General features: G+C 36.9%; 3 protein-coding genes across 6 annotated transcripts; 1 reads left to right on the top strand and 2 right to left on the bottom strand.

Moving 5' to 3' along the window:
* Positions 1–2,707: 2,707 nt before the first annotated feature.
* On the top strand, positions 2,708–5,339 carry LOC103336663 (WUSCHEL-related homeobox 8-like). 2 transcript variants are annotated; one of them, XM_008239749.2, is made up of 3 exons: positions 2,716–3,246; positions 4,488–4,889; positions 5,088–5,339. In XM_008239749.2, the coding sequence occupies exons 1-3, from the start codon at positions 3,012–3,014 to the stop codon at positions 5,108–5,110; spliced, it is 660 nt and encodes a 219-aa protein (XP_008237971.2). In that variant the 5' UTR covers positions 2,716–3,011; the 3' UTR covers positions 5,111–5,339. The 2 variants fall into 2 exon arrangements, with proteins under 2 accessions (XP_088897694.1, XP_008237971.2); XM_089041568.1 differs by lacking the exon at positions 5,088–5,339 and having other exon boundaries at positions 2,708–3,246; positions 4,488–4,960.
* Positions 5,340–5,858: 519 nt separating this feature from the next.
* LOC103336662 (Pentatricopeptide repeat (PPR) superfamily protein) lies at positions 5,859–9,424 on the bottom strand. 3 transcript variants are annotated; one of them, XM_008239748.2, is made up of 3 exons: positions 7,242–9,424; positions 6,925–7,014; positions 5,859–6,833 (listed from the first exon to the last, which is right to left on the bottom strand). In XM_008239748.2, exon 1 carries the CDS (start codon positions 9,264–9,266, stop codon positions 7,578–7,580), a length of 1,689 nt encoding a protein of 562 aa, XP_008237970.2. In that variant the 5' UTR covers positions 9,267–9,424; the 3' UTR covers positions 5,859–6,833; positions 6,925–7,014; positions 7,242–7,577. The 3 variants fall into 3 exon arrangements, with proteins under 3 accessions (XP_008237970.2, XP_088897693.1, XP_016651167.2); XM_089041567.1 differs by having other exon boundaries at positions 6,925–9,424; XM_016795681.2 differs by lacking the exon at positions 6,925–7,014.
* An 876-nt stretch (positions 9,425–10,300) lies between these two features.
* LOC103336661 (uncharacterized) lies at positions 10,301–20,942 on the bottom strand. The gene is made up of 28 exons (XM_089041514.1): positions 20,411–20,942; positions 20,120–20,213; positions 19,717–19,792; positions 19,079–19,143; positions 18,949–18,993; positions 18,705–18,805; positions 18,479–18,620; positions 17,698–17,759; positions 17,542–17,615; positions 17,383–17,453; positions 16,928–17,015; positions 16,784–16,856; positions 16,600–16,695; positions 16,155–16,260; positions 15,852–15,945; positions 15,675–15,758; positions 15,421–15,577; positions 14,997–15,196; positions 14,863–14,907; positions 14,647–14,675; positions 14,435–14,556; positions 14,268–14,315; positions 13,767–13,891; positions 13,377–13,657; positions 11,443–12,391; positions 11,099–11,170; positions 10,779–10,898; positions 10,301–10,690 (listed from the first exon to the last, which is right to left on the bottom strand). Exons 1-28 carry the CDS (start codon positions 20,772–20,774, stop codon positions 10,646–10,648), a joined length of 3,828 nt encoding a protein of 1,275 aa, XP_088897640.1. The 5' UTR covers positions 20,775–20,942; the 3' UTR covers positions 10,301–10,645.
* Between the last annotated feature and the right edge of the window lie 2,251 nt (positions 20,943–23,193).

The raw sequence follows: 23,193 nt of genomic DNA, 5'->3' as shown, positions 1-23,193 counted from the left end.
AGCATAGAATTCCATCTTTGTGCCATAATTTTGGTGATCAACTTAACTTTTTTTTTTTTTTTTTTTGGCTCTTAGAAAATTTGTTTATACAAGACCACATATACACAAACTTGTGTAATGGTGTTATTAGTTCTACATTTTCAATTCGAGCATTTTATCAAACAAAAGACTACATATATGACATCAAAATCCTTGATTAAAGAAAAAAGAAAAAAAAACAAAAACTCAACACCCAGAATAGATTAAAAGAAAACCAACAAACTTCATTATTCCTTCTTAATATAAAAGGTCCCTCCAACCAACCAAATTAATAAGTGGATTTTGCAACTGGAAGATGCTTTACAGTCCCAACTTTTTCTCCTATGAGTGGAAAAAAAGAGAGGAAAAATTCTATATAGTATATTCCTTGCCTTGAAATTTTATATTTAAGTTCTAGATTAAGGTTGTAATGAAGTAAATAATTTTAGCTTGAGTTTTTATCATTTTCTAGAAAGAAAATATGACATACCATACGTGGTCATTGTTTGATTTAGGGGTGGGCATTCAAATCGAAAAACCGAAAAAATGAGCTGAATTGGGCTAAAAAAATGGGACCGAAAACCAAATCGGCTTATGGGCAAACTGAATTGCACTGCATTGGATAATTTTTTTGTCAAAATTGGGTTGAATGAATAGTACCGATTCTTGTTCTGGTTTGGAGTGAAAACAGTACTAAATCAAACCGTGCCACCCCTAGGTTAACTTAGTGGCATTCATAAGCTTGCTTTAATTATATTCACTTCAATTTAGTGACACTTTGCAACAGGAAGATCACCTACAAAATCAGGGCATCCTTATTATATTTAAAAAAAATTAAGCACATCTCACTGCTTAAAAGTGGGTATAAGTTTTTATTTATTTATTATTTTTGTTGTCAAAATAATTTTTTAATTTCATTATTTTCAAAAACTTTAAAGCCTACGAAACGACGCGAAAAAGTTTTGGCATGAGACCGGCTGATGGCCATTGTTTTTGGAAGCCATACCCTCTCAAACCTACCCGGCTGGCCATCGAGATACTCATGTTTGTTGAATTTTCCCAAGGTTGATCAGTGTGCCCCAGCCTTCTGCACTTATAGCAGAATCTTTGAAGGCCTTTGTATAAGAATCGGACCCAAGGTTGATCGCCATTCTCCCTAGGTAGACAAAAATCTCAACCCTCATCCTAAGAAAACCACGCGTGCCTGCTTGAGCTGGGTCCTCCACTACCAGCTCCTTCGTTATTCTGCTTGCAATGAGTTTCGCATTACTTTTCGTCAACTGACCTAGAGGAATTTCGTGGGCCTGAATCCAAAACATCATCGTGAACAAACCAAGGACCCCACTCCATGAGTTTCTTTGCCACAACTTCTGTGTGCAGAGTTATGGTGTAGACATTGGGACTGGCCCAGGCAATTCTCACATCATCTGAGTGCACAATATTTTGCCATTCTCTCAGGAGGGCATGTTTTACTCCATTCATAAGGGGGCTCTTTGTCATCTATCATCATCCATAAAAAAACCATCATGACTGACACCCCTTCGAGTTCCCGGAAAGGTCAATGAATGCTCACATTGGGAAGAACGGGCAGTTTGTCAACTTTGAACACCGACTTCGAAATATTTCGTACTCGTCTCACCACAACTCACTTGGAGCGAGATTGAAGAGTTTAGTGTTTGGCAAGTTCTGAACAGGAGTGGAGATGGCATGGTTCATCACAGCCTGGTTCATGTAGCAAGGAAAAAGACCAAGTCAACGGATCTTCTGGACTTGAACTAATGTGCACTTGGTGGGGGCTGGGGTAATGGGTTATGCTATGTTATGGTCGGATTTTTCTTGTCATTGTCGTACCTTTTAGAGGTGGGTGCCCTTTATTTCGTAGTAATTCATCACAAAGATCCCTCGACAATGGCTCATGCGTCTTTGAATATAACATTGTCCCAAGGATACTTCTCGAACTCAGCCACGTCTACTAACTTCAAAATCTCATATCCATGTTAACATGCTTTTAAGTACCGAATATTACGAAGACTGCTCAATAGAGTAACGACAACTTGGAAATATCATCCTCATCTGTGCAAGCCTTGAATACTTGTTCTTGTTCAAAGAGGGTGGCGAATGACAGTTCTCCCTAAACCATAGGCTTGTGATGAGACCAAAAATTTCGTGAACTGTGTATCAAATGTCTACTAACGAGGAAACAGATTCCCTTAATGATATTGATTGTCTTTGCACAAACCTTCCTTAGCAATAGGCCATGAACAATTTGGGGGCTCCACTAGAGAGAGAGAGATTTTAGAATAAGAAAAAGAAAGTGAAAAAAATGTGTTAATTGGCAAATAAGGAGTATTTATATACGACATTTAAGTAAGAATTTTAAAAATTGGGCATTACATGTTTAAATTATGAAATTCTCCGAGGAGGGAATTCATTCATCCAGACTCATGAGTTAGATATTGCATTTTATATAATGCAGTTATCAAACATGAGAATGCAATTTCATAGCCATTCCTAAGCTCTTAAATCTTAAACTAAGACAGGAGCTGATCTAGGAGAAAATTTCCCAATTTTGACTTTCGGCCTAGGACTTGGTCTTAACATAAATTGATGAGGTGGCATATAACACATGATTTGGCATCTAAATTTGGTTTCGAAAAGCAAACGGACTGGAAATTATTACAAAGTCCGCAGCAATTACATGCTAAAATACAGGGACTCGAATTCCGTTGTTCACGCTTTAACTTCCTCAATCAATACTTCACTTTTTGGAGGTTTCCTGAGACACCCATTGACTCGAGAAGAAGAACATTCGCTCCCCCATTCACCTTTACTCTCAATTTCTATACTTCTACAGTTCTCTCTCTAAAGCGAGTCAGTGAGTCAATCAAAGACGCAACAAAGTCAGAAAATGGTTAGAGCAGCTGCCTAAAGCCAAAGCCAACGCCGAAGCTAGGTGAAGAAAAAGCAAAGAAAAAGCAAAGTAGAAAGCAAGAATGATGGAGTGGCAGCAGCAGCAGCAGCAGCAGCAGATTCAGAATCAACAGCAAATAATCCACCATTTGCAAAACCCAGAAGATGGGATTGGAAATGGGAATGGAGGGTTGTACGTGAAGGTGATGACGGACGAGCAAATGGAGCTGCTGAGGCGACAGATCGCTGTCTACGCCACCATTTGTGAGCAGCTTGTTGAGATGCACAAGGCCGTCACTGCTCAACAGGATCTTACTGGTCTCTCTCTCTCTCTCTCTCTCTCTCTCTCTCTCTCTCTCTCTCTCTCACTTGGGCTTGTTTCTTTTTGCTTTTTGTTGGTACAATACAATTGAGTTTGTTTCTTAATTGCTATTGCCATGGTTGATCGATCATTAATGTTCCTGTTGGCGTAATTTTATTTCATGAGATTTGATAATATTTTTTCTGTGCCAATTTGGGGTTTATGCTTTTTGCTTTACTGTTTCATTTTCTTTTTCTTTTTGGGAATTCGGTGAAGCATATGACGATTATGTACTTAGTTTTCTGTTCTTTAAATTTTATCAAGTAAAAGAAAAGCTATTATTTAGATGCCTTAATACAAACTCCATTTTGTTTTCCAATCTTTTTCTTTGTTACTTTTAAGTTGTCCAATTTGTATCTGAGGTTATCATTTCTGTGATAATGGTGGAAATGGGTGTACTTGTTCTCTCTGATTTCTGGGTTCTCTATGTACCAATGGTCCGGCAGTTCCTGCGCATTTGCCCCATTTGCTTCCACTCTCTTCTCTTCTTCTTCATCTTCCCAGTCCTTAGCATATATGGCCTCGTATGGTTCATAACTTAATAGAGCAATTTCCATCGTTTCTTCTAATCTTGAGTATTGTGCGCAAGAATCACCGTTTCCTGCCCTGTTGTTTGATTATGACATAAAGCACTTAATTTGGACTACTGGGTCTATTTATGACATGAAAGTATTAAGGGAAAGTGAACCTATCATGTTTACAAATATTCAAACTTATGTCAATCTGTGAAGGGTTTTGTCAAAGAAATTATTGTATTTGGTCTGGACTTACATTGCCTTCAATCATCAGTCTTTCTGATTCAAGAATGAGGGATGGGGAATTCTTATTACTATCCATTCATGGCATCCAGTGACCAGAAGATAACTGCCCTAGAATCAATGTTCAAGCCCAGTTTCTTTGTTTATGAACCTTTTCATTTCAAATTTGAGGGGATTCCGTGGTAGTTTGAACATATTTGTTCTTTAAAACAGCTTACTGTTAATTCTAAGTCCTTCTCTTTCATTTGATTGTATTCACCTAATTTGGACTACTGTATTGGTGGTTCTAATTATGGCATCTAAGCGAAAGTGAAAGCCATACTCTATTGTTTACAAATATTCAAAATTTTGTCAACTTTGTGAAGTTGTTTTTGCAGAAATGAATTATTTTATTTGGTATGGGCATCCACTTCCCATAATCATCGATTTTTCTGGTTCAGGAATGAGACTAGGGAATTTTTATTGTGATCCATTCATGGCATCTGGTGGCCATAAGATAACTGCAAGGCAGCGCTGGACCCCAACACCTGTGCAACTTCAAATGCTTGAGCGGATTTTCGAGGAAGGCACTGGAACTCCATGCAAGCAGAAGATCAAAGAGATAACCATGGAACTCACACAACATGGCCAGATATCTGAAACAAATGTCTACAACTGGTTCCAGAACAGGAGAGCTCGTTCAAAAAGAAAGCAATCTGTGCCAGCACAAAACAATGGAGAATCAGAAGCAGAGCCAGAAGTTGAATCTCCCAGGGATGAAAAGACAAAACCAGAGGACATCATGTCCCTTGACAACTCTGCACCGAGGGCGGAAAATATGTACCTTCAAAGTCCCGAGTTAGGTACTGAATTTCTTTTCTTGGATACAGAGTCTGATAGAAAGGATGAAACCTTCTAGCAGTTTTGCTATTGTAGCACAATGGAATCACGTGCCTGCGTCACACTTACAATCAGATACAATACTACATACACAAGCATGCTTATGACATCTTTGAACAAATATTGTTCTTATTTCTTAAATGGTTGTTTTTTCTCTGCAGGATTTGGAAATTTTGATTGGTAATATGGACGTTCCACTGATCTAAAGGCATTACCATCGTGTTGAAGATTTGAAGTAGTTGGATGATGTAGTTAATTTTCCCTATTTTTGTGCTTGAATATAATCGTATCATTTTGAGTTTAATGGACAGTATTTTATAGTAGAGAAGGCTTTTGTGGATGAAACATATGAAACACACGTTACTTAGCAAACATTTACATGTATACATAAAAAAGTTGTATTTTTGCTAATATTCTTTGGGGCGTAAGATTTTTTTTGATATGTTTCCCTTTTCTGGGTTCAATAGGTCCCATGTTTTGAAATGATTTTGAAACATATGATAATTTTTCATCTATCATATTCAATCAATAGTACCTCCACAACGGAAAAAGCTTGGTTTCTTAAAACTCAGTAGGAGCTCCTCATAACAACATGATTTTGACACCCATCAACTTCATTTAACTTTTTATTTTTGTGAAATTCTTTTAACTTTCTTTGTTTTGGTATTTAACAAGTGTCAAAATCCCATTTGCTTTGAGGAGGCACTGCCCCTTAGTTTTTAGAAGCCAACCTTTTACCTAATGGAAAGAAAAACAAAATCCTTATTGCTGTCTTAAATTCCTAGTCGAAATACCTGAAGGGGCAAATGCAACTGCTCAAGCTGGTATTTTATTAGGAAACTCAGAAACTTTTCCTGTAGTTTTTTCACACCAAGCCCAAGGCATGAGCATCTACATGGAAAAGCATAAAACAAAAATTGCTATGTTCAAAACAAGTACAAATCATGACTAAAATTTTATTACGCATCATTCAAACCTCTAACTTTCAAACAAAAAATTATGAAAATTTGAGGGTTAACAGGAACAACTATGTTGGTTAATTCCGGTAAAAGTGGCAAATGATTAGCTCATTCTTCAGCAATGGACATGACTAAAGATAAGAATCTTACTTGTAATGTAACATTAATCAACTTAAAAGGCGATAGAAGAATTGGTATTGCACAAGCAGGTAACTGGTCACTGATTTCACTTTCAAAACCACAAATGAGATGCATACTGCAAAATCAACAGGTTCCTCAACAAATAAGAACACATCTGCCCTGGCATTTTGCACACTCACAGACTTGAAGCCAATACTGGACCAACCGGTTTTCTTCCTCCCACATGGAATAGGCATCACCATCTGCTTGTGGAGCAGTCTTTTTTCCATCAATATATCCCACCGTACCACTACCAGTGACTGTCAATTGAGCACTTCTGGACCAAGAGGCAAAGTTTGCGCCATCCAACTTGTCAGTGATAGGCGAAGAGTAATCATGAGTGGGTCTCATGACCCTGGAAGATCTAGAGCCATGGCATCACTCTTAGTGTCTTTCTTATCACCCATTGATTATGCATGAACACAGCAAGAGAATAAACATGACATTGCAGAGAATAAACGGCAAGTTCAAGGACACAGTAAGGTAAAAGAAAACCCTAAAAAAAATTAGGGAAAGACAAAGTCAGAGGCAAGGCAAGAGCACAGGTCTCAAGACACAGGGCACTTTGAGGTCTCAAGACACAGGACACTTTGAGGTCTCAAGACACAGGACACTTTGAGGTCTCTTTCTGTCTGAAACAATCAAACTTCAACTTCAATATCTGATATATCACTCGTCTAAATCCTTTACTTTGAGCCATAGAATGAATAGTTTCCTCATTATGGTCAAAACTCTGTAATACAGTAACCATATTCTTGGTTACCCTTCCTGCAAGAACGTTAATCAATCTGTTAATACTCGATGTTTGCCCAATGAAAAAGAATCAGAAAAAAATAAATAAATACAAGTGGGAACATACAGCAAATACTGATATCATTGAAAAAGGAATTTAACTCCACTAATGAGTTTTCTTTAGCCACTTTGACACCCACTGTCTGATAATGTTCATCTGCTTGCAATAAACATTAATAAGGAAAAAAAAAATCAAACAAGTTGCATTTATAGAACCTTTTGCATTGTGAGCTACTGAAAAACTTGAAAAAGAAATCTTGGATTAATTTAATAACAAAACAATATATTTTGGATTGAAATTTGTGAATGCTCAAAGTAAGAGCATTCTTACGGTATAAAGCAGGCAATATAACAAATAATTTAAAGGGTCACAGACGTGCTTACTAGAACAGCCAGAAGGGATCCTGGAAATTTTCCTCATGAGGCAAGATGAAGAAGCTCTCAGTCCTCATGGGGGTTAAGTGAAGTCGCCTATCATTCATTCTCCCTCTTTCAGGCATTTTGTCCAACACCTCTTAGGGAACAAAAGCAAGAACCGCAGGGGCAGACACCTCAAATCTGTGGGACGCAAATTAAACCAGGGAGTCAATAGACCCCTTTTTCCCCTTGGTGGATCTGCCAGTGAGAACACTCTTCCAGTGGGTAAGTCCATAACTTGCTGTAGGAGGGAAAACAAAGGGCACACAACACATCTTTACGTGCCACCGCTGAGATGTCAATTCAGAAATGCCATCCCTTAGAACGCCAAAATCTCTGTGCATTGTCATAACGACGAGCATGTTTAATCTTTAAAAATAGCTTATAAGCCCTCTCTACTTTATTTGAAGCAAGTAGTTTGTTGTTTAGTTTGCTATAAACGAGCCTACTTGGGCAAAAGCCTTTCTGCAAAGACTCTTCCATGACAAGTACAGCATTTTCAAGGTGCCCTATGTTGCAAAGTCCGTTAATTACATAATCATAAACTTCCTTATCTGAAGCATATCCACATTCCTGCATATCTTCCCAAATGTTTAGCAACATTCCACATTTACCAAACCTAGAAAGTCGCATAAGCAATAGCTTATAAGCACTCAGTGATATTCTGCATCCAACCTTTCTTGCTTTCTTGTAGATCATCATAGCAGCATAGGGTGGACCATAGCTACACAAGGGTTCAATAAAGGAGGTTATTGTCCCTGTAGTGGGAACAAGTCCTCGACCTAACATCTCATCAAACATTTCGAGTGCATCAGCTACTTTTCGGGCTTTAAGGAAAGCAGCAATCAATTTGGTATAAGTATCAATATTTGGATTGCAGCTATTACTCGACATACCCTTATAGTATCTCACACATTCGTCAAAATTTCTAACAGAGATAAAGTTAGAAATCATAGCATTATAAACTCTGGTGTCTGGCATGCAACCTTTCCCCTTCATGCTATCAAAAATCTCAACAGCATCATCAATATGACCAGCTCTCCCTAAACCCTCAAGAATGAAACTGAAAGTTGAACTATCAGCACTAAATCCATCTGCTACCATTGCTTCCAAAATCCTCTCGATTTCACTAACTCTGCCATGTCTTGACCACCCTCCAATAATAATATTATATGTATTACCATTGAATTGTATCTTCCCCTTGACTGAATTCAGAAACGAATTTGCAGCACCAACATGGGATCTCTGACAAAGACATTGCAAAAGCAAATTCAAAGATTCAGTATCACACTCCAAACCAATTTCTTCCAAGTTTCGGAACATTTGGATTGCCTTAGACACATGTTGAGCCCTCACGAAACTATCCATTACAATCGATATGGTCTCTAAATTGGGTCTTATACCTTGGGCCCTCATGTGATGCAAAATTTGCATCATATGTGTAAAGAACTTTCTTCTGCCTAATGCTTTGAGGATTATATGGAAAGTTTCGATATTTTTAGCTATGGTGGGCTTCCTAATCGCCCAATTAAAAAATACAAGCATTGCTTCTGCACCTAAACCCCCTCTATTCACTACTTGTGCAACAACATCAACACTCAAATCCACACCACCATTGTCTAAAGCATGCTCAATTGCAGCCGTACCCCTCAATTTCTGAAGAAAAACCCCACGTAATTTCTCGTCGGGCAATAAAAATCCATCAACGGCCCTAATTTCTATCTGCTTATCCGAATTACTGGGTTCAAATAGGGTTGCAGTTGAACTATTACTACGGCTAATTGGCAGCAGATTAGAGAGTTGATCAAGAACAAAACTTTCGTCAAGAGTAGATTGGTTCTTGATCCGATGTTCATCGTGCAATGAATTTGATTGAGCGTAAAGGGTTGAAAAGAGAGAGGATGGAATTGGTGAACGAACAAGGTAAGACAAAGGGTACCTGGGCGCCCTGCTGAGAGATCGCAGCGAATGCAAAGCACCATGAAACGCCATGAAAGTGAAACGGAGTCAGCAGATACAAATGCTTAGCGAACCAACAGACCAACCATGTAATAAGACGGTGACAGACTGACGAGGAGAGTGGCGAGTGGGGATGCGAGATGAAAACTGGCAAAAATTCACTATGTTTTTTTTTTTAAAAACATTTGCCTCCTAAGAACTCATATTTTATTTCTCTTAAAAAAACTCAGATTTTATTGACAAAGAAAAAAAAAACTCATATTTTTCTATATTTTGATACGTGTACATAAATTTTTGTTTATGCGTCAAATTGTGATTTTCACAAGTGAAATGAATAGAGAACTTATGGATGGATTGTTTTTTTTTTTTGGACGAACTCACGGATAGATGATCCACTATCAAATTACCACATGTTAGAAAGAATATCTACTATGTTTGACTTAAAACAATTAAAACATTGCATGATTATCATACCATATAATGTGTCATACCAAACTATAACATAATCAAGACAATCACCTACATGCTAAGAGCCTTGATTATGTGATACCTTGATTTGCAGTTCTATGAATCAAATAACACCAAGAACAAGTTTGAATAGAATGTATGGACAGAAAACTTGATCTTGCTGTCTATTGATGCTTCATATTAGGAATTTTCAGGTCTCCATCTATAATTGAAATGAGTTTGAAAATTTGAGGGTAAATAATAAAATATTAGACCTTCGAAAAGCATACATATTGCTTTAATACTCAAGTTTTTAACCAGCTATCAACTAAGTACGACAACAACAAAACCTAGCGTTCAAACCAGCTGATCTCTAATTCAGGACTCATTTTTGTGGCGTTTGATTGACCATCAACTTTCAAAGAAGTCAGGTGAAAATTACAAAAGAGTTCAGATACTTTTCAACCAAAAATATCGAAGATTCGCCTTACAGCTGCGAGAAGAAGCAAATTGACTTGGTGGATCATATTTATGTAATTGTAAATTTGTAAGAGGAAAGAGTGAGTTTGCTATGAAATGAGGAAAACTAGCTCCTTTCTTTGACTACAGAAAAATGCAGCTACAGAAACTTGTCAGCAGTTTCACTTTCATAAACGCAAAATCGAGCAGCGTAATACAAAATCAACTGCTGCCAGTTTAGTCATAACAAAACTATATAGTTAATGCAGTATACAATAGTTTAAAGAAATACAGTTTATTTACAAGAACCTATATTGCCTCACTAGTTGTTCTCTTTTTTTTTTCTTTTTTTTCTTCTTTTGATTGAATGTTGCCTGAGTAATAAACAAACAACACCTTGTCTCAGCTTCATATTCACACTGTAAATCATGTGAGGCAGCACATCTACATTGGCATCTCCTGGGTGATATGTGCAACAAAATCAGATACGAAGACAATTTCTGTCATTAACCCTCTGCTTCATGAAGTAAGCGTCTTTTGGGTAGTTTAAGCTGCCACCATTAGAAAAATTAATCATCACATCTGGCCTGAAAGAATGCATCAAATCATCAGATTGGAAAATGTTCCTTATTTGCTGACCTTTGATTTTGTAGTCCTCCAGCCTCCCGTGTTCTGCTTGATTGGGGAGTATGAGAATTTATCAAAGGAATTTAGAATAGAAGCTCTATCCAAGCTTGGATCAACAACAGGCAAGATATCCTACAAACCAACATACGAGGAGTGCTAATTAGACGATCTTGGACATTTGAAACGTAACTGCATAAAGGAGACTGCATGCGTCCTGCGTCTCCCTTGCCCTTGTCAGTTGATTCAAATTATTACTTCTTCATTTCAGCATTATTACCAAATCTACCATACTAACATGACCCATTATATTGTAAGACCATTTTTAAACTTACTTTCTCTTCTGAAGCCTTGTCACTAGATGCTTCAAGATTTTGAATATGCAACTGATCTAAGTAAAACAGCATCTGCAGTTCCGATTAGAAAACCAACAAAACAATAAGTCAGGGGAGAAAAAAAGACACCAAATAATCCCGGCTATTAATAATAACCATATACCGCTTTAATACTAACAGATTGCAAAGATGTGAGCACAGTGGAAATCCTATTTACATTGAAATGTGATACTCAACAATAACTTCTATAAAAAAGACTGCAAGATTCAGGCACAATGGGAAAACACTTTTTGTAGTGTAGCAGCATGCAATCCAGTGACCTGTAAAATTTAAAAAGAACCTACCTTGTTCAGTAAATGAACATTTGATGCATTAGCCGCCATGACCTGTACTCCAAGGCAATTACTGTGGCTAATGCAGAAGGGGCAGAAGATGGTACTGAAAACACAACCATCTTCTTCACACCATATACCCTGCCGAGGAGCACCTTCAGAAGTTCTGTTGCAGAGTCGCTGATCAACTGATGAAATGTCAGTTATGATAACAGGCATGCCTGTGGATGTGTTCCCAGTGTGAGACTTCAATACTTCTTTATGAAGAGATTCTAAGTGAAATTTCAATGACGAAATTATTGAGCATGATAGATATAGATGATTCTCAGGAAGGCCCAATGGAGTTTTGCAGAGTAAGCAAGAAATTTGTAGTCTTTTGTCCATTACACAACCAACGGACATGGATGAAGCAACCAAATTACTAGTTGTGAGCACATGAGGAACATTGGACTTGTGTCCTGAACAATTATTCTCAACACTAAATTCAATTTGGCGATTTGTGTCTACAGTTGCCATTGATCTTACAGAACTAGTAGAATCAGGACTTCTGGAATCAGGAGCATCACACTGTCCATAAACAAAGTTAGCCAGTGGTGAATACATGGACTTTCTCCTTTTTTGGGTATGAGAATTTACACTCAAACTCAAAGATGAGTCTATTTCTAGCATCGAGCTCTGTATGCTCAAATTCACATTCTTTTCAGGAGTAGCTGCAAAGCCACACTGGGCTTTTGGAGAAGCTTTGCTACTATTGGTTAAGGATGCTGACTGAAATGACAAATGATCTGTAAAGTCAGAAGAGGCCTCAATTGTGCTTGAAGTTGAACCAGAATTCTCATCTTTATTGAAGTACCCTGGACTGTATGTGGAAATGATACCATCCATATTAGGGGTTTCCTGGACAATGGAAATGTCAGGATCTGCATCAGAGAATGCCGTAAACAGAGATGGCTTTGGGTACCTGAAAAGAAATGGCTTTTATTATGTGAGAGATTAAACTGTTTAATAATTTCTTTGTCAGCGGGAAGATATATCATAACATATCTAATTATCTAGCATCAACTATATACAAGTTGTCCACATCCACATCTAGATCATTATCCACATCTAACTCACTATTATGGATGCCACAAAGAAGACATGAATATATGACTTCCATGGTTCTGTTTCCGCCCGGAAATGGACAAGGTTAATTGTATAGGAAATGTTTCACCCTAAGAAGACATTAAACTGTACCTTCCAAATCCACTTGACTAAGAAGAATCCAGGCCAAGCTTTAGCCTCAACACACATATAGAGCTCAGGCTGAGTTCAACATGAGCCATATAATTTGTGATCATGAAGCTCATGGGTTGAGATTTGTTAAAACACAAAGGCCTTCGGAAAGAAACCCATTAAACCTTCCTTTATAATGACTGTATCAATGTAGGGGACAAATACCAAATATCATGATGACAGTGACAATGGAGTGGGAAATTTTCCTACAGCGAGAAACTTGAATGCAGAATTAGTGCTATAAAACAATTTTGGCTTTTTTCTTTGCCTAGTGAAGAGAGGCCCTTAAACTATACAAACATAGCTAGGTTCTAGCTGCCCTGATCAAGTAGTTAGGGAAACTCAAACTTGGTTGGAAACTTTCAAATCAAGCAACTACAAACAATTACCACACAACCAGAATCCAGGCCAACACCTAAAAGGCATTCTAGATTGATAAAAAATGAACAGAGACTCTAGAAAACTTCACAATCAATCAAAATAACTCTAGAAGTTATCAATGGATTTCGCACAATATTGCTTAGTTTTTAGTAAGGGATACTCATTTAGAATAGGAACTTCCTATGCTCTGAAAGCAGACTTATTCGTGTCCTTAACTAGTTAATTTTAGGCTATCAACTCTACTTGAGCAATCATGAATTTTAATGTAGAGAAACTAGTGCAACATTTACCTTGAATCTTTCTGAAGACGACATTCTAGATCAATAATTTCCTTGCTATGGTCTGCATCCTCATTTATTCGCACAAATTTCTGAACTTCCAAAGCATCTTGAGATTTCAGCAGGGCATCATGCTTCATCTCAGAATTCTCTGGCTGTTCGCAGGTATCAAATTTCTTCAATTTCTTTTCTTTCACTTTTGTAAATCCTTCACTTTGACCGATAGAATGAATATTTTCATCTTTATTCTCAAAATTCTGTGATACGTTAACCATGTTATTGCTTACCCTTTCCTGTATGAAGGTTAACCAATTTGTTAATACTTCATATTGTTCATCCAAATAAAAGCAATAAGAAAAGTAGTATTAGAGAAAAGAAAAATAGTGGGAACATGAAGCTAACCTTGACATCACTGAAAAAGGATTTTAATTCCTCCAATGAGTTGTCAAAGTTCTCATACCGTCTGATGGATTTCTTTAGCCACTTTGACACATATGCTGTATTTCTTTCTTCCCTATAGCGTTCATCTGCTTGGAATAATCATTAAATTGATAAAGAAAAAATATTAAAAGGTAGATTTGGAAACAGAAAAATATTAATAAAATACACCCAAAAAGAAAAAATAAAATTTTCAAAAAATCTGTTTAAAGAACCTTTAACATTGTGAGCACCTGGAAAAAAAATTGAAAAGAAAAAACCGTGGAATAATTTAATAGCAAAAAGTACAGAAGATGAGGCTGAAGTTAGCCAAATGTGAGCTTCAAAAACAGCTTGCATAAAGATAACATTTAGCTGACACTGAGTTTAAACCCGGAATGCAAAATATTTGCAGGTGATTATATCTTCTGTTAATAAAATCATCAATGATTTTAAGATATAAGAACTTATGGTCAAGAAGCCTACCTAATAAGATGACAGCTCCGTAGTCAAACCTATGGCGAATACAACGTCCTGCACAAAGTAGAAAGCCAGTTAATACAGAATTTGAAAAGAAAAAAAAATATTCAGACGGTGCACAGAAAACTCCAAACAAAAATGGAAAAAAATTGAAACCTAAAGGTAGGGTATACCTGCAGCTTGATTTACAGCTCGGAAGGCTTGGTGGCAGTACCACTCATTCCCACTCAGAAGGCTTTTGGATGATTTATATGTATCATTATATTTCTTCTTTAAGGCAACTTGAATATCATTTCTAAAAAGAAGTTGAGAATAATCAGCCAATTGTTACTCATATAAGGCATTTCTGCTCCAAAACATGAATAATAAAAAGAAAGCTTCTTACATGTTGGGAAATGGAATGCCGACAATTATCTGAGATAGTTAAGATAAATAGACAATGATATAAAAGAAGTGACGACTGTGTTACTCTATTAGCCATACCAAATAACCAGAAATTATGATGTCTAAACTCATCCATCTCCTCTCCTCCCAAACAAAATAAACAATAAAAATCACATGAAGAAAAGACAAAACACTTCAATGAGAGCGAAAAGGATACCACCGCTCGAGCATTGTCATCTGTGAAGTCAATTCCTTCTGAAACCTGCAAGCAGAAATATAACAATTTAGCATGTGCAAACTGAACAAATACGACCTATCAATATCTATTTGCATGACCACAATTATGAGCACCTTTCCTCGGCACACAGCAAGAAAAGCAGCTCCATCAGTGTTATTTTTGCCTGCACACTGGACTCCAGCGAAGTGATTTTTGATTGATGTCTTGTTGGCACTTTTCTTTCTCCGAAAAACTGGTTTATTACCCTGACGAATTGAATCGTAATAACCCCTCAAAACAGAATCGAATTCCTCCTGGTCTCCTCCTCTTGGCTCTGCACTAACAAATAAAAGCTAAGCAATCACAATCCAACAGAGAGTAACAATAAAGAAATATCAACAAAAGGATCAATGTAAAATGAGCTCCATTCTTACATCCATGCAAAAATACTAACCATGAGACAAATAAAGTATAAAAACACAATCTTAAAGAGAATTTCTAAAGGAATAATTGGTCAAGCAGGCTAAGGAGTGAGTAAGGGAACAGAAAGGGCCTCACCAACAAAAAGGTTCTTTTTTTCATTTAACTGAGACCATTGTCCTGTTCCACGCCAACGCTTGCATAGTTTTCCCATCAGCTTATAACTTGGGAAGAACACAAGACAGCCGCCTGGAACAATCTTAAAAATTTCCTCCAAGGATTTTCCAAGTGCATCCTTCACAATAACAGACAACAAAAATATTATTTTACAAAGGGGAAAAGCACGAATTGAAATTCAATTACAGAATCAATTCCAAATTTTGCCAAATTACCTGGAAGGCATATTCATCTGCTGTCTTATAACTTGCATTCAATGATAAGGTACCCGGGCCAGTAGAAATAACAGCAGGCCAAACCTGCAGTGAAAAGGCTGAAAACTTGTAATTGCCAGAGCTATGCAACCAGCAAGAATCAACTATTAGTAAGGAACAAAAATGGCATCACTATACCTGTGATTCAACATCAATTACATGTGGAGCTTCCAGCGTTGTTCCAAACTGAAGTCCAAGCTCAGATGAAAAGGAATTCATTGGTGACAGAGTCCTAATTTCGAAGATGATTGGTCAGACGTAGTATTGCTGTAAAAACTATTCTACCTAGGGGCATGCATTGCAACAGAAGCAAGGATGTAGGAGACCAAACAAGTAGAAGCAGATATATGTGGTCAGTCACAAGTATAAACAGCCAAGCACATTCATTTGGAGAAATTGTCATAAATATACAGTGATACAAATCGCCTGAGCTACACTAACCCTGATGTTAGAATGACGGACAACGAAAGATCAGCAATATCTTTAAACACAACAGCAGGGTTCAAGCACCACAAACTTAAGGTATGTGTCCAGTCCCCAGAAGATCCTGGTACAATATCAGAATCCATTTATCAAACTGCAGCTCACAAAGAGAGATGATTGATAGCATAACAAGAGGAATTATAACATCCACTGATACCATTATGAGACCGACCCAATCATTACCCTCTTCTTATGTATCATTGTTACCTTTCTGTTTCATTATAAACACAATTAAAAAATATATAAGAAAACGAAATTTGAACCATGTCTCTGCTTGACCAACTACATGATTAATTTGTATGAGAAATAAACTAGTAGACAGAGAAGATTTCTATTAAAAAATGAACAGGAATGTGTCAGTGTCCTCAAAGATAAACAGATAACAGCTCTATTAACTGCTTACCAGCCTCTCTTTTAACATATCGTTGTAAAGCAAGCTGATAATCAACCATATGACACCCATTTCTTGAAAAAAAGTAAGTGAGTGAAGAGACCAATCCTGTGTGACATTATCAAAGAAAGTCAACTGATATATAAAGTCAGGGTACACTTGGGACATTTAAACTTAAAATTTTTTAAGGCTTTACCTTCCAATGTCACAACAGCCATGCCACTTAAATGTGGTGTATCTGACTCTGTATCTGTTGCAGCTTTGAATGCCTGACAAAGAAACACACTTTACACATAGAAAAAAAGCAATACGGAACATCAGAAACTCATAACTGAAATACCTTTGTGGCACATTCAAGTAAGATTGGGAAGTACTGCTGTGATACATTAGCTTCTTGGAGCTCTCTCAAAGCCTTATCACCAGTCCAACTGCGACATGCAGTACCAACACCCCACCCAAATAAAAAGTTAAAAGTTAAAGTTAAAATTAAAATTAAAGAAATTAAAAACAATTTCAGTCTAAATTACTCAAAATGCTAGATTGCCAAACCTGAAGAACATTAAAACTTTTCACCTTATCAATCGTTGTTTAAAAATGAACTGTATTTGATAATTAACAGAACAGGTGAGAAATTAGGTGACTCTGTTACTTCTTTTTTATTACAAACTAACAAATTTAACTTTACCACAGTATAGCGTGAACCATTATTTTATTTTAATAGTTACTTGAAAATATTCGTTGATGATATATTAAAGATCAATAGTAATTGATGAACATGTCAACCAAAATTCTTACCAAGAGACAAAGTGCTGAAATTCACGTTTTTCCAACTTATTTTTCTTTCGCTCAATCCAACTTATGAGGCCCTATAGATATGTAGCAGTAATGAATGACCAAAGAATCACAACAGTCAGTTACTTGAAACGATTGCGAGCAGGATGTATTAAAGCAAACCTGTATCAATTCGTATAAAGGTTGGTATACCAAAACATCCACTGGGCAAAGCTGCTCCAGTTCCATCTGCAATTCTTTTAGAACGTATCACCACTATATAAGCAACAGAAAGTGACATGGAAAAAAAAATTACATATTACTAGTTTAGTATCCTACTGTGCAAAATGTCTTCTTCAATATCGACACTCCCAGCATCACGAGCTACATCCTCTATATTGCTGAAACCAAGTTATTTTGAGAAGACCTTTTGAGAAAGTAATAAAGGATACATTTTTTAGCACCTAACGGCTTGCATCTAATAGAAGGGAAAAATGAACAAAAGACCATTACTAAGGAAAACATGTTCTCTTTTCGGAGATTTAATTGAGAATTGCAGCTCTAAACATGCAGTAATATCACCTATGTTGCAAACATGACATCAAAGGCAAAAGCAAGATATTCTTTGTTAAAACCAGTTCAGGAAATTTAAATTTTAAGCAAATAAAACAGGGAAAGATTTCCTTTTACTTTGTATCCCATAGGAAAAAGAATCCATATAATGAAGCACCAAGTGGAAAAAACCTTCGATATTTCAAGGGAGAATTTTGCAACCTAATAATAAAAAATATTTTCGTTTATAGAGGTGATAGATGTTCTGCAGGGAAATGCATAATTTAATAATAGAATTCCTCATTTCTACTATCTAGTACAACAGGACATTGGAAAATGTTGAGTCTTCATTTGCCTCATGAATACGCTTGTGAAGACATGCAGGGAAAGTCAAACAGAATCTATCTTGGAAGTTGAAAGTATGTAGGAAAACAAAGAGAAGCTCAATCAGTCTAAAACTGAAATTCAGATTGCTTATATATTTGTTTTAATAACATTTTCTCAGAAACTGAGTGAATAAGGTGAAAAATAAAATAAAATAATATATCCATGAAGTGGTACAACATACTGTGCTTCGTCAAGAACAACAATGGATCCCTTAATATCTACTTCCATTGCTCCCCGAATGACTGGATTAATGATGTAGTTATACGGGCAAAAAACCAATTCTGCATCGTCTGACAAAGAACGAGCTGCATAATATGGACAGCCTGAAAAGTAAAGAGAATCTCAGTGAGATGTAACCATAGCAGTATACACATGACACATTCTACACATATAACAACAAAGTAGACCTTTCACAGCTTTTCCAACTTTTACAAGATCTTCAATATCGTGGGCCTCATGGCAGCCTCCTTTCTTAAGGGATGCATGGCCTTTGACTTTTTGTACATTTCTGTTTGCAAGAGAAATTTCAAAATGATTATGCTCCTAATTACATTGTTCAAAAGGAGTACGCTTCTAATTACATCGGCAGTGCGAGCAAATACAAATAAGATAAGGGAAGTATACAATAATTTTTTTTAAAAAATAACTTACTTAAATTCCAGGCATCCAACCTCTCGATTCTTCAAAAGATGCTTACTGGGAAATTCCAATAACAGATTTTAGACAGAAAAAGAAGAGGAGAAAGGAAAATGAATAAATCAAAGATCTGTTAACAGTGCACCATTCTTCGTCAATATTCTCTTTCCCATGCACTTGTGCATTTGTGCAGTAATGCCTCCTTGAAGCCTGGATCAAATAAAATGGTGAAACACAAACATAAAAATAAGAAAACTGTTGTCCATCATTACTATAAGTTTAGACTGCACCAACCTTGATGGTAGAAAATTAGTCATGAATCATGATTAAGAGTATACACGCAAAGCAACGTTATTTAAGTATTTTTCAAATGAAAAGAAAGTTATAGAGGAGCTTAATACTTTTTTTCTGATATATGGACTGCATTTTAGGGAGGAGGTAAAGAGACTTTGGAATGTTGTTACCAAAACATTCATATTGAGAAATGTTAGTATCCTTCATGTGACCATATTCAGATTCTACAAAGAGAGATGCATGCAAACTTCAACATTCAAATAAGCCTGTCAAAGCAGATAACCAAAAAAAAAAAAGGCAACAGGTTTCAAGGGGGTGGAAGCACTTTTCAGTTTCCATCAAACTTTTCTCTTTCTTCAGTTAAACAAAGTGTAAACTTGGAGTGCTGAAACCGGTCATTGGAAATCTTAATGTTCATTAATGCCAAATCTTTATAGAGAGATGAGATCAACATTAATTATGAACATAAAAGGAATGGACTAAACTTACCAACACTGCCATAGGCACCCGGTAGGAAGTTTTCCGATATTCACGTATGACTTGAGAAATTTGTGAATGCGTCCTCCTAAAACAGACAGTAGAAAAGAGAAGACAGCTATGTTAGTTTAATGAATTTGACACTCAATAGCACTTCAAAGCTCGTGTTTATTCAATTCTACTGTTGGACTTGGACTTGTAAAATACTAAATAAATCAAAGGGGGTCAATCCATGTAACTTTACATGTAAAAAAAGTCCTGAAGCATCTAGTTTAGTACGCCATATGCTGAGATGTAGAATATTCCTAAGTTTCTAACATATTTCCTGTTGTCTTTTCCAAAGGCTGACTCGATGAAAAGGAAGCAGGTTCCAAACGCTAGTTCAAAAATAAATATAAATAAGTAAACAACTTACGATGCATAGTATATGGTAGGCGTTGTCTGCTTCTTTTGATCCTTATTATTTGCCACAAATTGGGATGGCTTGGGCTTTTCTGATAGTTGAACACCTATAAATTAAAAAAGGTAATTACATATTTAATTCCACAACATCAATTAATCAAAAAAACATAGCAATTAAAACTGAGTGGACTCTTCGAAATTGACACAGGACTCTAACCCATGATCAAAAAAAATCAGCAACCACAATCTTGAAAATCCAACAACAACAACAACAAAAATTAGGGTTTTGCGCAATAGTACGCACTTGCAGGTTCCTCTTCCGGAACAAAGCCACCGCCGTGAGCCGTCGGATCGGTCATGGCCTTCGGGTCGGGTTTGGAATGCGAGAGATTTGCGTACTTATGCTTAGACTTATAGTTCTGTTGCCAAGCGAGAGTAGAGCACAGAAGAGAAAGCGATTTGCCTGTCCCTGTCGGAGACTCGAGCAATGCGTGGCAATGGCCGTCTCTGTGAGCTCGATCTAGAGTGGAGATGACCCTGCTCATGAATGCCAGCTGGGCCCCATACGGATGGTACGGGAACTCCACCTGGAGACCTCCGATTTGGTACCCATTTTTGGAGCTTTTAGGGGTACGGTTAGGGTTTCTTGCCGGAGTCGCAGACACCATTTTTGGGTGCTCTGTTGCGGAAATTCGAGTTGTGGAGAAGGATTTTTTATGAGGGTTGTTTTGGCGGGAAAATTGGGAGCGCAACCTTTTTGTCTCAAGGGTGCGTCCAATTGCCACCCAAACTTTTATTTTGACAACATTCCATCCAAACTGTACGAATTTGGTGCGAACGGGCCACCTAGCTTCCTTTTTTTCAATGTCTTACATATTGATTAAGAAACAAATTTTAAAAACTATAATTAAAAAGGAAAAGCTAAAAAAACAAAAAACACTGATCCCTTCCCACCCTCTCTCTATATCTTTTTTTATTTTTTTTTATTTTTATTTTTATAGAAGGAGAATTCATTCATAAAACTACTGAAGAATAAAAAGCAACATGATACAGTAGCCTCGTTAAAACCTTCCTAGGATAACCTCATGGGACAAACCCCCAAGGAGAAAAGAGTACCACACATGTTATGGACTAACAAGAGAGTCCAATTCAAGTCACTTTGGACCATTACAATAAAAGAACAAGTCAAAAATGAAAACTAACACAAAGACCTCCGACGAGAACCGCAACTAGAGACCTCAGACCAACACAGTAGACCCAAATGAGAGACCGCATAAACCCCAAATAGTAAACCCATAGGAGAGGACTGCAAAATATCCCAATTGTCAAAAGAAGCATTGTATGAGTAAAATCATAGTCTTTTGACACCCACACAAATTGTAAGGCATACCATAGTAGAAACCATGAGAGAACACGGAGAAGGAACACAAAAACAACAGTAAAAAGACCCTTGTGAAGCACTCCACTTCAACTCAGAACCTAACTAAGAAAACCTCCTATGACCAAGCATAGTTCTTTGGTCGGTGCAGAGTAGAGAATAGCACCACATCCTAACAACTACTACCAGCGTCGCTGCCGCCGCAGTTAAAACAGAGACAAAACATCAGCCACTAGGTATCACAATTCTCCCAATGAAATACACAATCCAGCATCACTACTGTCGCCGCCGCTAAGACAAAGACAACACCGGTCACCTAGAACACTGCAAAAACAACCAAATAAAACAAATAGGCCTAGATCCAAACAAATATGGACTATCTAGGAAAGGGAAGGGGATGAGAAGATTGGATAAAAGGAAGGGAAAAGATGGGAGTGTCTGAGTGTCTGACATACGGACACGGCTTGGACACAGATCAATGGTCAAGACACATTTTGGACACGTTCAATACACTTTTGGACACGGTCAACTAAAGTCAAGACATAGCAAGGACCATTTTGAAAATTTTAAAACAAAAACTGAGGTCACAACATAATTATTGAAACATTTGTGGCATATTTGAAAATGAAAGCTTGTGTTTGAACGGAAGATTTATTGGGCTTGTTGAATTCAAAGCAATCAGTAGCACTTTGAATGGATTTTTTGAATCACATTAAATTACAACTCGGAGTTCTTAGTTAATAAGGGAGGAAGGAGTTGGGGTAACAAAGGCTCCTAAAGTTGGGGAATGGAGACGATTGCGAGGTTGGGGAATGGGAGAGTGACCGTAGATGAGACAATTAAATTAGATTGCAATCCTCACCCATGTTTGATAAATTCGTATCACAAATAATGAATTAATCCAACAATGTCAGATAAGTATTTATTCATACATAAGTTAGACACCTAGTTGTCCCGAACAAGCCACTTTCTTCCTTTTCCTCTCCACGCAATAAAACTCATCTTTCAAGCAGATTTTTAATGGGAATAATTGGAACAAACATATATTTAGTATGTACTATTTGCATATTGTCAATTTAGCCCCTTAATAATTGTTTTGGTAAGTTAAGGACTCCAATTGTTTAAAATTCGCCAATTGAGGATATGCCGTCAATTTTTTCAAATTCCATCCAAATTAATAGTAAATTCGTAATTTTATAAAATAAAAAAAGAGAATATAAAAACTTCACCTACTTAAATTTTTTTAAAAAAACAAATTAACATTTACAGTATAAAGATAAGAATATTTAACTTTTAAAAAAAAAAAAAAAGAGAAATAACAACGAGCCTCCCCCTCCCCTCCCCCATCCTTCCCCTTCCGTCTATCCCAACCTCTACTTCCCCTCCTTCCTCTTCCATCTCCCCCACACTCCACTCTGATCTCTTGTCCCCCACCCTTAGCTCTCTCTCTCTCTCTCTGAATTTTCAACAACAAATAACATGCTAAGTTATTGCGAACGTACCGATCCAGGACTCGAAGCTAGAAACCTTAAAAAAAGTACCATGAATTTTTTTTTCCTTAATACAATACAAACTGTTCCGAACACAATGTCAATAATGACTCAACACTCCTGAGTCAATATTAGATTAAATATTACGAACTAAAACTTCAACAATTTACAATCTACTCCTCGAAGCTTATTCACACAACGGAAGTCTAAATCACACCA

This window comes from Prunus mume, linkage group LG7 (genome assembly GCF_029339155.1).
Source record: "Prunus mume cultivar Tortuosa linkage group LG7, ASM2933915v1, whole genome shotgun sequence".
NCBI classification, from domain to species: Eukaryota; Viridiplantae; Streptophyta; class Magnoliopsida; order Rosales; family Rosaceae; genus Prunus; species Prunus mume.
This window is presented reverse-complemented; position numbering and strand designations above follow the sequence as displayed.

Coding starts and splice junctions, on each gene's coding strand:
- LOC103336663 (XM_089041568.1), top strand. CDS start 3,012: ATGATGGAGTGGCAGCAGCAGCAGCAGCAGCAGCAGATTCAGAATCAA. Junction 3,247..4,487: donor TGCTCAACAGGATCTTACTG/GTCTCTCTCTCT, acceptor TTTCTGGTTCAG/GAATGAGACTAGGGAATTTT.
- LOC103336662 (XM_089041567.1), bottom strand. CDS start 9,266: ATGGCGTTTCATGGTGCTTTGCATTCGCTGCGATCTCTCAGCAGGGCG.
- LOC103336661 (XM_089041514.1), bottom strand. CDS start 20,774: ATGGTGTCTGCGACTCCGGCAAGAAACCCTAACCGTACCCCTAAAAGC. Junction 18,621..18,704: donor AGTTGGAAAAGCTGTGAAAG/GTCTACTTTGTT, acceptor TTTACTTTTCAG/GCTGTCCATATTATGCAGCT. Junction 14,316..14,434: donor AGCTGTAAATCAAGCTGCAG/GTATACCCTACC, acceptor TACTTTGTGCAG/GACGTTGTATTCGCCATAGG.